Raw genomic sequence first — 16,107 nt, forward strand, 5'->3', positions numbered from 1 at the left:
TATCTTGGCCAGGCACAGTGGCTCACACCTGTAATCCTAGCACTTAGGGAGATTGAGGCAGGCGGATTACGATGTCAGGAGTTTGAGACCAGCCTGACCAACATGGTGAAACCCCGTCTCTACTAAAAAATACAAAAATTAGATGGGTGTGGTGGTGTGCGCCTGTAATCCCAGCTACTCAGGAGGCTGTGGCAGGAGAATCACTTGAACCTGGGAGGCGGAGGTTGCAGTGAGCCGAGATCACGCCATTGCACTCCAGCTTGAGTGACAGAGCGAGACTCTGTCTCAAAAAAAAAAAAAAAAAAAAAAAAAAACCAGAATATCTTTGCTGTTAACACTGAGAACATCTCCTCTTACTCCTTAAAGACAAGTTTGTGTCCAATTTCCTAATATCCAGTAAGTCACAAATTATTAAAATAATTTTACTATGTATAACTACAAATGAGAATATATAACAAACATCTACAAACTGGATGCAAATGCATACAGTAGTCTCAAGCTACTATTAATGTAATTTCTACTGACTACTCTTCTTTTCTCACAAAATAAAAGCTTTTTAAATCTACCACAATTAAAATCACCTCTTCCACATCTGCTGAAACAATATCATCCTGTTCTTCATCTCTGCCTCGAACAGGCTGTGATTGGCTGATGCGCCTCTGCTGTGGATTCCTGATGATGTAGGATGACTGAGACTGACTGGAGCTGTAAAGAATCAGAAGCTTATGAGTGTACTCCTGCCACAGCTCAGATATGCAACACATATTTTTATTTAACTCATTTATTACATGTGAGACACTTGCTAGGATGTGACTTTAAATCTGAGCTGAGAACTCTTGGAAACCAACAATACTTAATCTATAATATATCAGAAAATATAAATCTCAGAATATGTTTTTTTCTTTTTAAGTCATTTCAAATCTGTGTTGATGCACATATTTGTATGAGTCCATCCCATCGAAAAATTCTACAGGAAGATTTTTCCTCCTCCACCAGCAGTTCTATTTCCAAAAGCTCTGGTAGCACCATTTGTCCATTAACAGAAAGTGTTTAATAGAAGTGATCTAACTTTTAAGAGATCTGACATGATTTCTACTTTGAATGAGCTTATTAACTAATGACTTGCTGATGTGTGTGGGGAAAACATCAGTTCAAAAGCATGATTTTTAAAATAGTCATAACCAAAGGCAAAGTGGCAAAAGCTTCACTTCCCTAAACACCTGACTTGGAGACAACCAAGAAAAGACAGTTGACTGGATTATAAAAGGAAAAGGGCGAACCAGAAAATACAGCTTAAAATACAGGCCAGAAATCTGAAACTGGTGGCTAAATAACCCTGTCACCTATTATATATAGATTAAGAAACGGGGTAAAACATGTTGAAGTCAAAAGACCTTTTAAGTGATTGCACTGACAGGTTCTTTCCTATCTCAGTTGCTATGAGAAATGAGAATCAAACCAATTAGACCTGAGAGTTGACTGAAACACCATGCCTTCAAACAAACAGATAAGTAGTCTCAATATGATGTTTAACACTAGAACAATAAGTAACTGGTAAAACAGATCGTGGATTACGAAAGTGGGAAAGGCTAAGAGAAAATCTGTAGAGATGAAAAAGGGTATTTCCAACCACTAAAGAGATTTCAATATTAAAACATAAAAGTCAGTACTGTGTGAAGCCACAACTAATGAGTATTTCTTTTTTAAAACAAACATCCTAGAAGAAACATCCACAACAACTATAGTCCCCTCAAAGTAGTTACTTTAAGAAGTTATGCACTTAGTATGTATAATACTGCCAAAATAGACTGGGTATAGTGGCTAATGCCTGTAGTCCCAATGTTTTGGGAGACTGAGGTGGGAGGATTGCTTGAGGACAGGAATTTAAGACCAACCTGGGCAACACAGCGAGACCCAATCTCTACAAAAACTTTAAAAAGAGTAATTTAAAAATACCAATACATAAAACATATTACAGTTGAACATCCCTTACTTGAAATGCTTGGAACCAGAAGTGTTTTGATCTTGGGTTCGTTTTTTGTTTTTTGTTTTTTTTTTTTTTTAATTTTGGAGTATCTGCATTATATATATTTACCAGTTGAGCATCCTCAATCCCAAAATCCAAAATGTTCCAATGAGCATTTCCTCTGAGCATCATGTTGGTGCTCAGAAAGTTTCCAGTTTTGCAGCATTTCAGATTTCACATTTTCAGATTAGGAATACTCAACCCGTGTAACTCTCCAGTTAGTGTGACTTCAACTTTTTTCCCAACAGACTTGCTGGCACAATGAAGCACAACAATCCTGAAGCCTAGTCTAAAAAGCCCTGTTAATACACTTCTAAGTTTTGGGGACTTCTAGTTCCAGTAATTTGGCAGACTGCGCAGAGAAACCACTCTTGTTAGGGAACACATATATATGCTAGATATTAAAAAAGAAAAAAAAGGACAGCTGTGCAGGTGATAAAGAGAAACGATTGCACTGTATAAAGCTTGGAGAGACAAGTGCCACCATTTATCCCAAAGGGACCTATTGATGTCTCTTGGGCTAGGAGGGCTTCAAGGAACCACAGATTTCACATGAGAGTCTGGAGGCTAAGCAAAGGATAGAAAGTCATCACAGGAATCTCCTCTTCTGTCCCCCTCACATATATAAAGCTAAACATAAATCTTAAAAGGGCAACACCATGAAGGAGTGAAACAAAAAAATCATACCTCGAGAGACTTACCTATCTCAGCCATGAATAGATGCAGAATGGAAAAAGGTCTCTTTTGAGAACTTCTAACTACAAGTCTGCATTTTGGAGAGTTTTGGACTGCACTCTACACTATAAAGCCTGGTTCAGTGTTGGTTAACTGTGTGGTGGCTCAACACTATCAGCAAGCACCAAATAGTCTTCCTCTCTACTCTGCCATCTACTATTCAGGAGAATACAGAAAAAAAAAAGGAAGTATACCTGTAAAGACAAGTTCAGCGTCTAAACTTTAATTAGCTGTGTTACACTGGAGAAGTCGCCTAACTTTTCTGAGCCGTAGTTTCCCCATTTGACAAACTAGAATGATAGTGGTTATCTATGACATATTGGGAAAATTAAAACAGGTAATGTGTCTACAATACTTAGGAAAGTTCCTAGTATGTACTAAAATTTCAGTAACTGTTAGTTACTGTTATATGAGAGACACAGAAATAAAGTAGAAACAGATTATTTATTAAGAACATAACAAGAACATTTTCAAGAGGTGGAAAGAAGCAACAGAAAAAGCTACTCTTAAGACTTCACACTCAATGGGGTGATATACACCTTCTATAATCCAACACAAGTGAAATCCCAGAGAATGGTCTAGTCTATGTTTTTCAACTTAAGACATCCTTGGAACACTAGTCAAAATACACCCTTTATGGGTAAGAACGTACTGTACTATAATAAACAACTTCTAACAGTTGAAGAAAACATTAGCACTATTTCTTGATTATCACATGAGATCTCCTTCTGGGAAGATTTAGGAAGTTGCCTCAAGAAACAAGCAAAGGGAATGGAATAAAGAGAGTTTAAGAGTATGTAATACTTTAATAATGAGACTAAGGACAAGATGACACAAAATCTTGAAACTTAGTAGGAACAGTTTCATGGGCAGTGTTTAGAGATGAGATGATCCCAAAATCTGTTCAACAGCCATCAATTTTTTATGTTCCAGAACAAGATCAAGGGAAGGATACTAAGAATTCACAAAGTAATACCACTTAAGTAACTAATGAGTTCCTCACAGGGTATCAAGATCAGGAAAATCATACAGAGTCCAAGCAGATCTCACTAGCAGAATCATTTAATAATGGGATAGATTTGACAAGTCTGAAGATACACAGCTTGATTTATAACAGTTTTCAACAAGTCCTGGAGGTATATCAGTATCAAGGATACTATGGGAGAGCTCTGTCAGACAAAACTGGATTTAGATTAAAGGGACACCTGACATTAAAGGAAAAATTGGGACACATATACTAGCATATAGGAGAATAGTGAGAGCAGATATTCAATACCAACCCAGATCAAATCCAAGCATAACAACTTGGGAACTATCCCAAACACTAGAGCAGGCCATCCTTATTAACAGAGATGTTTTCCAGAAAAGGAGGAAAAGGGTCTTTAGATCCTAAAGGTCCTTATTAAAACATCATCACACATGCACATGGTTATAAAATCAGACTTGAAAAAACAAAATACACTAAATATTTGCCAAAGATCTATAGCATTATTACTGAAAAGTCTGGCCCCTAAACCAGCAGAATTGGCATCACCTGAGAACTTGAAAGACCTATGAAGTTAGAGGCCCCACCTCAAGACCTCTAGAGTGGGCATCTATATTTTAATAAGAGCCCCAAGTCATTTTCATACACATTAAAGTTTGAGAAGCAGTGTGCTAAAGGACATCGGAAAGTTTTAAGTTGCTCAACATCCTGATTCAACAAGCTTACAGTGTAATTAGGCAAACTATCAAACAAATAGAAAAGATAAATGAAACTTAAGAACAAATAATCTTATAATTAGAAACATTTATAATGGAGTTATTTTAGCCCTGTCCTTGATAATACAGTTGTTGTAGAAAAATATTTAAAATTCCGGCTTTCTGGTTGTTATTTACGTTACACAAATGATCATGTACACCACCTGAGTGCTTATGCAAAGGTTTTAGGAAGTCAAACACGACATTTCCAGAGAAAGGATTAATCGGAATCTGTTTCCTGGTAGCATGTTACCTGCTAGACTGATCAGATGATGGTCGTGGTGGTAATGGTTCCACTGAAAATAATTCTTCACTGCCCTGCATGGCATCTATGCTAGTACTAGCCAGGGTAAATGGTGCAGTTGGACGAGCAATCCCCATTCTGACAGGAACAATCAGTGACTCTGCTACATTGCACAATTCTTCCACAGCATAAGGTAACAATGCTTGGAATACACGCTTGCATTTTCCAATTGGCTGTGGAATAAAGTTGCTAGAAAAAAAAAAAGAGAAATATAAGCAATCTATCTTTTCATATACATAAATCACTATCACAAAAACAGTGTGAAAATGGTATCTAAACCAAAATCAAAAGGATGCCGTACTTTTTCTTTTTGGATGAAGCCATTTCCACGCTCAGAATAACAAAAACTCTTGCCACTGAACGTAGAAACCTCATTGTCACAGCAATAGCTTCTTCTCTACGTCCAGGTGTATATTTGTTTTGGAGTTCTTTCACTAGCGTACCTAGTAGAGTATCTAAAAGCTTTAAAAAATTATATTCACTCTATTAATGTTAAGATACTTCATAAGATGTTTAGACATTCATAAAGTTATAAGTTCTAACATTTTTTAAGTATTAACATTTCATAATAAAATCTCAAAACAAATTTAACCAAAACATTTACAAGGTCAGTTTATGAAATATACCTGCCAATGTGCTTGACATACAGTGAGTCCTAAATGTATGATTTCTTATTTTTTGTCCCATAGTCCTCAGTATATCAACTAATATTTAGAAGAACAATACCAAATATATGAAATCAGAGGAAGAATATGTTTAACTCAGTCTGGGGCACTTTCCAAAACAGCAAAGCAGACTCAAATATTTATATGAATAAATTCATAATCCCATCTCCCTCATGGAACCATTATTACTTTCTCTTCTCTTTTCTGTGCACAGCTTCTTGTATAAATATTAGCTACAGAGAACACCCAACTTTCACAGTTTGGTGTTTTTTTTGTTTTTTTTTTAATGTTACTTACAATACGATTTATTTTTAAATTGCTGCATCATATTCCAGTAAGTGGTCAGGCTATAATTTGATTCAAGATTACACTATTATTGGGCTGATATTTTTCTGTTTTTAAATTTTACATTATTCTGTGACATGCCTTTATTTTTCTCACGTCGTAAATTATTTACTTATGACAGGTTCTGAGGGCACTGATAGTTTTATGGTTTTCCAGAGAAAGGAACAGATGCAATGCCACCCCATCCCTATCTGAGTGTGTTATTACCATAACCTCATTAGCACTGGATCTTAAGGTTTAAATTCTTTTCTAGTTTCACAGCAAAGAAGAGTACTTGAAAAACATACTTTTCATGTACTTGTAATACACATTCAAAGAACTTACCAAAATATCTGCTGTACACTTAACTATAAGGCAATGAGTGAAACAGTCCAGCCGAATTGTGCCACTTTGCTGATTGAGGTATACTTGCTCTTCTGGCAAAAGATGGCCTATTCTACTGCTGGCACTAAGACTTGAGGAGAAAGGAAAGACAGAATGAACTGTAAAAGGTCTACACTAACGTAGGAAATACATAAATCTAAAAAGGTTTTAATGAATACATACGGGTCTTTATTCTCCTGCGACCCAAACATAATCATAGATTTCAAGGCATTCCAGTCCTGTAGAACACGCTCCAATGCAAGCTGGGCAAATCTTGGAGGCTCTAAATCATGATCAGGCATATCTGAATCTAAAATGAAAAAGAAATAGTGACCAAAACAAAAACAAAACATATTGCTTCCCACAAGTGTCATAAATGTCTAATTAACTCACCTTCAGGACTGGCTGTTTTTCGGTTACGATCTTCCCTGATTCGCGGTGGCCTGTACTGACAATGCTCCACCGTCTGCCTTGCGACTGTCTGTACTAAGAATAGTAAGAGGTGCTCTCCCCTGCAAAACAGAATGTTGTCGTGAGAAGGGAGGCTGAAAAGCTACTCAGGTGTGCTGCGCTCTTTTGATTTAACTTATTGTACGTCCTAAAAATCCCACTTGCCTGCTGTTTGGCAGAGTAACAAGATTAGTAGCAGTGAGCAGGCGATAAAGTAGATCAAGACGAGCAGATTTCTGTCCAGCAATAAGAGTTTTACATTTACATTTCTCCCAACAATCACAGTAGGCTGTTGGTGATGTCCGTTTGAGTCTACAGAGAATTTACACACAAGTACAAAAACTGAAATTTTTTAAATATACAAAGGTTTATGTTGACATTATGAAGGTATAACTCACTGAAACCAGAAAGAGCCTTTGTTAATTTCTAAATGCAAAGTGTAACTGTCAAAGCTTATATAACAAGAAGGATTACTTGGTAGTAATGACATCTATAAAGCAACACGGAATTCCTATGAGAAGAGGTACTCTAAGGTATAGTCACTTTTGGAATCTCTTCCCTAATTCCCAATCCAGTTCAAGTGGTCCTCCTATATGACCTAATGAACCCTGTAACCCTATGGGCAGATATTTCTTACTTGTGGCCTCTGATAGGGTTGTGAACACTGTCAGGACTATTCACCACCACGCTGGCATCTAGTACACTTGGCAAACAATCAATAACAACAGATTATCACACTTTTAGGTGCTTAAAATAAGGAAAACAAAAAATACCAATCAGAATTCTTTTAATATCTATTAAAATTTTTCACTTGTCTTATACAATTACTTAATGGTATGGTAGATGGTTTTTACAGTCCAATTCTCTATTATAACATTTGTAGCCATTTATACTGAAGTCTCTATCCATAATCCTAAAACACCACAGATGTTGGTGCTAGGTATTTCATTGCTTCTCAGGTCTGTGAAAACCAACAGAACTAGCTGTGGTAACTGTTGCTGAATGAAAGACTTGCATTTAGTTTAAGACACAGTCCAAACATTCACCATGATTTCCTCTAGGCCTATGGCAATTTTCTCCTAGTATACTCCACTACAGGGGGCCTGAGACCTCTGCTGCATAATACACTCAGGAACATTCTGTAGATATACTTCTCAAAAGACTAATCTGATCCTAGTTACAATGTATAATCACCTACTTTTATTTAAAGAGGGCAATGTTAGAACTAGCAAAGAAACCAAACATTTCACAGTATACTTTAAATCAAGAATCACATCATTATACATAAACTGACTTAAACAAGGGAAATGTAACCTCATGCTTTCTGAATTAAAACATGACTTAGTACAGATTATTTCCATACAGCAATATAAATCTAAACAGCTTATAATATTAAACTAAATAAAACTAGAATTGTACTCACTTGCAATCATGACCTTTATGACAAACCCTTGCACATTCCGTACAACAACAAAGTGACTCCAGCAAGCCACAAGTTCGACACTCAAAAATATCCTAAAATTAAGAGTGTACTTTTAAAGGAATAATTATAAGTATGCACATATCTCATCATAATAATTATTTCTGGTATCTTCTAAAACAATTCAATCTCAACAAACAAAATTAATGTGCTTTGGAAAACTAGGACTTATAAAGGGCTACAGCAAATATACAGTTTGTAATATACAAATAGAAATATTACCAGTAGAAAAAAATAATTTGTATCACCCCCAAAAAGGCACTGTAGTTATAAAATCTGTATCAATATTTGTGGATCAGATTATACTACCCAGTGAAAATTTCGAATTTTCATGGTATGCCATATTTAAGTGAGCAATCGGCTCTTTTGCCTCATTTACTTAGGAATTAAATCAACTTTCTTCACATCAGACTTAACAATTCCAAAGCTGCAGACTGTAAGTCTAGTGATAGTCATAGGGAAAAAAGACACAAAGATATGATTAATACAGGAAAATGTAAAAATAACTTACCTGGTTAATGTGCTCTGCTCCAGTCCATGTAAAACTGCAAGTGTCATTACAACATAAGACATATAAAGGAGAGTCATCAGGGTTGGTACCTGATGGGCAAACCATTCCCATGAATACATCTTCCTCTTTTTCACTTGAGGATACTTCAGCTAAAAAAGTAAGAACATAGCAGTTCATCTTTCAGGAAAGGACTTAATTAGCCACCCATTTTCTTCAACTGGAAAGCCTTAGCATATATACAATATAAACCAGAAATTATATATCAATTTTAAAAAGTGATATACAAAGACGACATGCAAAGAAATCTAACCAACTCTGGAACAATATAAAGTAAAGCATAATTACATCATACCCACATATGATGCCAATACAAACACACTATACATCAGCCATCTGAATCCTTAGCTCTGTTTCAGGCAGTTAAGACTCAAGTCCTGGCTCTATTTAGCAAATTATAGACCATCTCATAAACTATTTATCAGTGTTTTAAAAAGATAACTACTTTAATCTTTCAAAGGCTGGAAGGTAAGAATTGATACTCCTTAATGCTTTCTATTTAGCAGGAATTCTAAGTCAGAAATAACAACAAGACATCTGTCTATTATTCTGTAAAGTTATATCACTTAACACCAATTAACTACCAAGAGGTTCTATCAGTAATCCATCTTATTTTCCAAAGCTGTTACACTGTTCATTACGGAGTATTTATTTTTAAATCAATAAATTTATATCAGCTGTTTTTTGATAGAAAGTTGGAAGATACAGTACACTTGAAGGAATAATAAACACATGAATTTCATACACACACAAATCTTGATCATTTCCAACCAATTGTATCATTTACATATATAGAAATTCAGTCTGAATAATTATAATATATGTACAGAAGAGAATCTATCCAAACTGAAAAATATGTAACTCATTTAGGATCTGAAATAAATTACCTTTTGCAATTTTCTGAGCAGTTTCTAAGATGGTAATTGCAGCAGGATAAGCTCGGCCACTTACAGCTGACATAAATGGGGTCATCCCTCTTGCATCCCTAAAATAAGAAAAATTATACGTAAAAATATTAATTACTACTTATTTTCCTTCCTGATTATAAAATAAATGTTCACGATAAAACAAAAAACTAAATTTTGTTTTAGTCTTTCACATATAAATATACACCTCAATCAAACTAACATAAAAGCCAGTTTGTATTCATTTAGTGTACATTACATGATGTTGAGATGGACTCTTTCACTCAACAGAGCTTAGTAGTAGAGGGAATATCATGCTAGATTCTGATAAATTGTTTTAAATTTACATAAGTATTGTCCATATAGTGTAAGATATAGTGTAAGAAGATAAACTTTAATAGTAAAAGCCAAGCTAAGCTAAATCTTCACATGAAAAATATATCAAATCCTCTTACTTGGCAGAAAGAAGTTCTCGTAGATAGGGCTGGAGAACCACACTGTCACATAACAATTTTAATATAAAATGAGCATTCGCCTTTCGATCCTTGGATTCTACTACAGATGGCTCTGTGGAAGGACCTGTAATTAAGCAGATCCATTTGGTACAAAACAAGAATGAAGAAGACACAGTAAAAGAATATTCTGGGCTACCCTGCCTATGGGGCACATAAGCACATAGATAATAGGGCACACTGCCTATGGTGTAGCTAGCCCTGCTCTGCAAGGAGCAGTTACAGTTTTTTTTTTTAAAGAATATGCTGGAATAATATATCAGGCATAAGCTACCAGAACAATATTCTAGTATCAATAATAAATTAACTTCATCACAAATAATTTAAACCTATGAACACCATTTTACAAATCTCATCTGATTTCTAAATGTATGTACACAGACACCACATATTTGCACTGACAGATGGAAGGTAATTCAGAGAATTAGATGTTTTTCAAGCAAAGAAAAGTCTCCTTGAGATAAAGTGTAGACCTGTAGAACCCTATATCCAAAGTGTGTCCTTTTTTCTTCCAGATGACTAGGCAGACAAAGAGTACAGATTCTTACCTGGAATAGTGGAGGTGCTTGGTCCTTGACCAGTACCGGTTGCTGCTGTGGTAAGAGATCCCACAGCGGGGGCCAGGATAAAATCAATGTCACCATCTTTCAGTAAACAGAACAGTAGGATGTATATCATTATAGGCAACATATTCTTAACATGTTCTCTTAACTGGCCTTAAGGCTTTTCTCTGCAAGCCAAAGGTCAAATTGGATAGAGTTTAAGTGGAAACTTCTTTTCCAAACTACAAGAGAAGGAATCCACTAGGCAAATCTATTGACTTATCTTGATATATTACTAATAAAGGGATTATTGAGCTTCTTACCAGTATAGAAATAAATATTTCAGTAAAAGTGGAATATCTGACAAGAGTTCTGGAATTTTAATTTTTAAAATATAAATACCTTAAATCTAATTTTTATAGCTAAACTAGTTATAATATTCATCATACTACTTTCAAATATTTCAAATTTCTAAACATCCCTTTAAAATGTTAAAATTATTTCCTTTCATGACCTGCTCTTTTTGTTAAACACTAAATGAAATTAAATAACAGCTCTTACCAGGATCCATCGCAGGAGGGTCAGGAACCCAACTAGGGGGAGCTATGGGGGGTGAAACTGGATCCTGGTGGTCACTGGATGAAGCTCCAGCTTCATGTCTACCCAAACCAGCTGCTCTCAACGAACGTCTCATCATTTCCCGTAATCTCAAACTAAAAGAACATGAACAAAATCAGAGCTCACTACCATATCTACACATAATGAAACGGTGTACAGAACTTCTCATCTGAGAAGATGAAAGTATGTCCTACAAGCAAGCACTCCAGGCAAGGGAAGTGAAGTACAAATGCCAATTCTGGAATCACAGAATAAGTCAGTGAGGGATAGAAATAAAACTGGGGGCTCCTAGTACACCGTTCAGCACTAAAATCACTATATTAAGCTCCCACACAAACTTAAGCACAGGGAACGAAAGCTGCGGTGAAGTAAGATTAGAAATAATCTTTCATACAGTTCAGATAAAAGAACAGCTAAACATTAAAACAAAAAAAGTTTCTATCCCCCATTTATAATCAGTAATAATTAAGTTTAATAGTAGACATCAGCAATCATACTGATTAGCACAAAACCAGTATTGTTTAACACTAAATCCCTTTTATAATCTCAAAAGCAACTGAACTAATATCCACACAATGAGTAGTTTTAAAACAAAGACCAATTTAGATTTTTACACACAAAAAAAGAATTTTTAACAGTACAACTTGCATCCCAAAGAAATTAATGAATGAAACTAGAGTTTATAAAATGTGTTGTTAATGTATGGGCATGGTTTTTTTTCCTCCTGCTATAAAAAAAAAATACTATACAGGTGTACACATCACTAAAAAGAAAAAGAAATAATCACAAACACAGAACTCGTTAGGGGAAATGGGAACTACCTGTATGAAAATCTATACTTTACCTTTGAATAAAACCTTACAACGGCTACAAAATTAATACATTTAGAACTAACAATGATTTAAGAGAGCACAAAAGGCACATCCCTTCACTCAGCCACAATTTTAGAGCTTGTAAATGGATAAAGAGTAAAAATTTCATTTTGAGGGCCAGACAACGCATAAGGGACTTCATTCTCCCATGTAGAATTAATCTCAGACATGACATTCTCATGTGAAAGACCTAACACCTTACTAGATACGCATAATACATCTAGAAATAATTTCAAGTTTTATTAATGTTTAAATCTCTAATTGCAATTATTATTTAATTGAGGATAAATGTGTTTTTCCACGTCAATACATTTTTAATTTTATAAGGAACTTTTTTTAAAAAGGCATTCACAAAAATTACTTTTAAAGGCTATGTTCAAGAATATATCTATTTTATAAGACTTATTTATGATGTATTTTTTGGAATAAAAACACTCTAGAAGATTCTGCAAAGTAAATGTTACTGTCTCAAATAATATATTTGCCATTATAGTATTCACTATTAAAAAATAACTATAGTTAATTCTTTTATAGTATCAATGTCTTCTTTTTCCAATTTAGAAATTTGAGTTTAAGAGTTTTTATAATGTGGATGGGAGCATGGCACAGTGACTGTTTCAGTCCAGGTCACTTCCCTGTCCAAAGATATCACCCAGCGGAAAAGGAAGACTCCTTACCAGTAACAGCACACACCATGGTGACTGTTCACACTGTGATGCTCCTATACAATTTTAATTAAGCTCAACAAACACCTGGTATCCTACCTAATGTGTCTTACTCAAAGCACAAAGAAAAAAAATCAGCAATAATTGGGAGACACTGCAAATAACCTGAAAATAAATGCATGTTTTGGCCTTTTCAAGAATGCTTACACCAGAGTCACAAACTCAATGGCTAATGGGTCAGAAAGGTAAAATAAGGGCAGTCAGGTGTAAGAAATGGGGGTAGTGACAAGCTAGAGGCACACATGCTTATCTAAAGGCATTCAAATTAAAAGAAAAAAAAATTTTAACATTGCGCAGGCCAAACAAAAAACATTATGTGGGCTATTCTCCAACTTCTAGCTTAAAGCAGATTAAGAATAAATGAAGATAAATTGAGACCATAGTCTCATCTTGAACTTGCAAACTCCCAACTTTGTTGCTGTGATGTAGTCAATTCAATATTAAATGAGGGGGCCATTCCTTGTCATTTTTAAAATTGTCCTTAACCTCTTTTCTTCATTAGGTCTTGGGAACATTTTTAAGTACAATGCCCAGCTCCTCATATAGATTCTTAAAAAACAAAAAACAAAAAACAAAAAAAGAAAATTATTCTTCAAGATGTTGTACACAATTCATGAAGATTCACCTGTATCCTCAGTGGCTGAGGACAATACTGAGGAGATACCACCTTGGCTGCTAAGATTCAGAGTTTTGACATTTCTTCGTAAAGGCTTGCCTGGAGTCATCGTATTTTCTGACAATATGGAAGAATTCAAGGATGATGTAATTTCCTCTTTGTAAGCACGTTATATCCATGCTACAGAAGCCTTAGAATCCAGTCATGTTCAAACATAACACTGTGACAAAAAAGCGAAGGTCATGTGTCTTCCAGATTAACAATCTCTAGAGTACATACACCTGCAATCAGATGCATCAATCAAGCTTTCCACTAAATCTGCCCTTTGTACTCAGGAACTATTGAGTCACATAATAAAACTTCTGAGTCAAATCATCATCTGAAGGCATTTAACAGTATTCCATTCAATATTGAAATTGCATCAGTTTTGAGCTTACAGCTCATGAATCCCAGCCTGCATACTCATCAAGGGGCATCGCCTAGAAAATCCATTGGAGGCTAGAGGAGGGTTTCACTTCAATGAAGCAGTCTGTGGACTTCCTACTGCCCGGCGTGGATAATAAGACTCCTGTGCTTTCATCTGTTCAACCGGCAGCCCTGAGTTTGAACTGGTTAAGAGCACTGCAGTGAAATCTTCGGCAAATTCCTCAAAGGAGCTTACTCTGCAAATTATTTCTGTGAGCAACACATCACCCACTCTTGAAGCTCCTTTTAGTCTTTGCCTTCAAAATAATCCTGACATGAAAAAAAGATGGCCGCACTGGCATTGGACCAACCATATCAGAGTCCAACTTGATTTGCACCTGTAATTTCCCTGAGGAAATGAAATACCTGAAATAATTCAGACACTAATTTCTTCATGAAGAATTTAAGTTGCTTCCCACTTTAGACCAAACACTTTGTTTGCCTAGTATAGTCCTGAATAAATAAACTGGTGATAATTTCCATTTTGTTTAGTCTACATAACGTTTTTGCACTGTTTTAAATTATAATTTGGTCACCCATGAATACTTTTTGATAAATCTCATTCAGGATGTTTTTGAACCTGGTAAAGTATCAACTTGGATCAACTTGGTAGCCTTCCTGTTGCCAATTTAAGAATACACATTTTTAAAGGAATAGTTAACTATGGAACAGAAAATAGGCAAGGAGAATCTTCATTTTAAGTAGACTTTGCAACCTACCACATTAGCACATAGTGAGCAGTGCTTCCATTAATGATCTTGTCAAGCAGACAATAAATTTTTTTCCTACAGAAAGAAAACTATATCCTGAATTCTTTATATTCATTATCTAGTCAAATACCTAGCAATTTTTAATGTGTTATAAAAGTTTGTCCATCCCAAAACTCAGCCTGAAAATTTAAACATCAGACATCCACAATACACATCAGCCTTTTATTTTTTTCCCAGATCAAGATATCTGAGAAACTGACCTAAATAAGCAATCTGAAAAGATTAAGATTCCTTCAATTATTATACTACTTGCTCTCCAAATAAGACAGTAACTTCCTAGGAAGCAAGAATGATGAATTTAGAACAAATTGAAAGAAACAAATTTAAACTACTTGTCTAAATTATCTCAAATTTATTAAGTGTCCCAGCTCTACCTTAAACTCTAATTTGTTATCAGATTATTTTTCCCAGGGTGTTATTGGGAGGAACAAAAATGAAACAAAAAAGGACCCACCAATTCATGTACACCACAGGTAAGAGATATACTGCTTTCTGTACTTGGTTTTTTCCTCCAATTAAAGTTTCCTGGTAAAAATCACATTACCTTCGGCTACTTGATGATCCAGCCCGATTACCTGGGCCATTACTTGAAACAACTGATATTGCATTTGCAATGGCCTCAACAGCAGAAAGCCTTTCTGCAAATGTATTTCTTTCAGAACGCTCCGCTTCTGAAAAATGAGAAAAAATTAAGATCAATTTAAGTTTTAAAACTAATACACTGAGTATGTAGTCCAATAAACACTAATCTCTATATATTTAGTACTCTAATTCACATACTAGATAACCAATTTTTCAATTTTTCCTCCTTAGAGCAACTAACACTTCAGACAGACTGAACTATCTGACCTTTCATATGTGATTTATTTCCTTATTCCGCCTTACTTCTCAATCCACGAAGGGCAAAAATAAGGTCATTAATAAGAAAACTGAAATTTAGCTTTCACTTATTAAAACAGAAAAAGACCTACTTACCAGTACTTCAGTCTCAGTTTATGTACTATGTATAATCCTTACTGATTCAACGATAATGACATAAAGGTCAGAAACCTGCAAACCACTATTCAAAAATGTAGCTACCAGAGTATCATCAGCAAATTCAAAATAAACACATTATGAATTACATATTTACACTCTGTTCTCAATTTCTCCCTTCATTTAGCCAATTAAAAACTTTATGGCAAAAAAAAGCTTATTTACCTTCCAAAAACATATAATACCTCACTAAGTGATTTTTCTCCCCTACATTCTAAAAATTTAGATAAAAGTTGCCTCAATGTAACTTGGCTTAACCTGCTAAATAATTCTCATGTAATAAAAGTCATCTGCAATTATAAAATCAGTAAAGTTCATTTAGTATTACATATCCAGTTTGTATATATCATATGGTATTAAATACAATAAAA

General features: G+C 35.0%; 1 protein-coding gene across 4 annotated transcripts in view; it reads right to left on the reverse strand.

Moving 5' to 3' along the window:
- The window catches only part of UBR5 (ubiquitin protein ligase E3 component n-recognin 5), a 153,875-nt gene that overhangs the window by 36,669 nt on the left and 101,099 nt on the right, over window positions 1–16,107 (reverse strand). For all 4 annotated transcript variants that reach the window (XM_024250780.3, XM_024250779.3, XM_024250778.3 and 1 more), the window contains exons 22-35: window positions 15,246–15,372; window positions 11,197–11,348; window positions 10,642–10,737; window positions 10,037–10,160; window positions 9,564–9,661; window positions 8,620–8,768; window positions 8,052–8,143; window positions 6,794–6,940; window positions 6,572–6,690; window positions 6,362–6,488; window positions 6,140–6,269; window positions 5,107–5,267; window positions 4,755–4,994; window positions 582–705 (exon numbers count right to left, since the gene is read on the reverse strand). In XM_024250780.3, coding sequence (XP_024106548.1) covers window positions 582–705; window positions 4,755–4,994; window positions 5,107–5,267; window positions 6,140–6,269; window positions 6,362–6,488; window positions 6,572–6,690; window positions 6,794–6,940; window positions 8,052–8,143; window positions 8,620–8,768; window positions 9,564–9,661; window positions 10,037–10,160; window positions 10,642–10,737; window positions 11,197–11,348; window positions 15,246–15,372 — 1,886 coding nt within the window. The remainder of the gene's footprint in view (window positions 1–581; window positions 706–4,754; window positions 4,995–5,106; window positions 5,268–6,139; window positions 6,270–6,361; window positions 6,489–6,571; window positions 6,691–6,793; window positions 6,941–8,051; window positions 8,144–8,619; window positions 8,769–9,563; window positions 9,662–10,036; window positions 10,161–10,641; window positions 10,738–11,196; window positions 11,349–15,245; window positions 15,373–16,107) is intronic.

Source organism: Pongo abelii, chromosome 7 (assembly GCF_028885655.2).
Source record: "Pongo abelii isolate AG06213 chromosome 7, NHGRI_mPonAbe1-v2.0_pri, whole genome shotgun sequence".
Lineage (NCBI taxonomy): Eukaryota > Metazoa > Chordata > Mammalia > Primates > Hominidae > Pongo > Pongo abelii.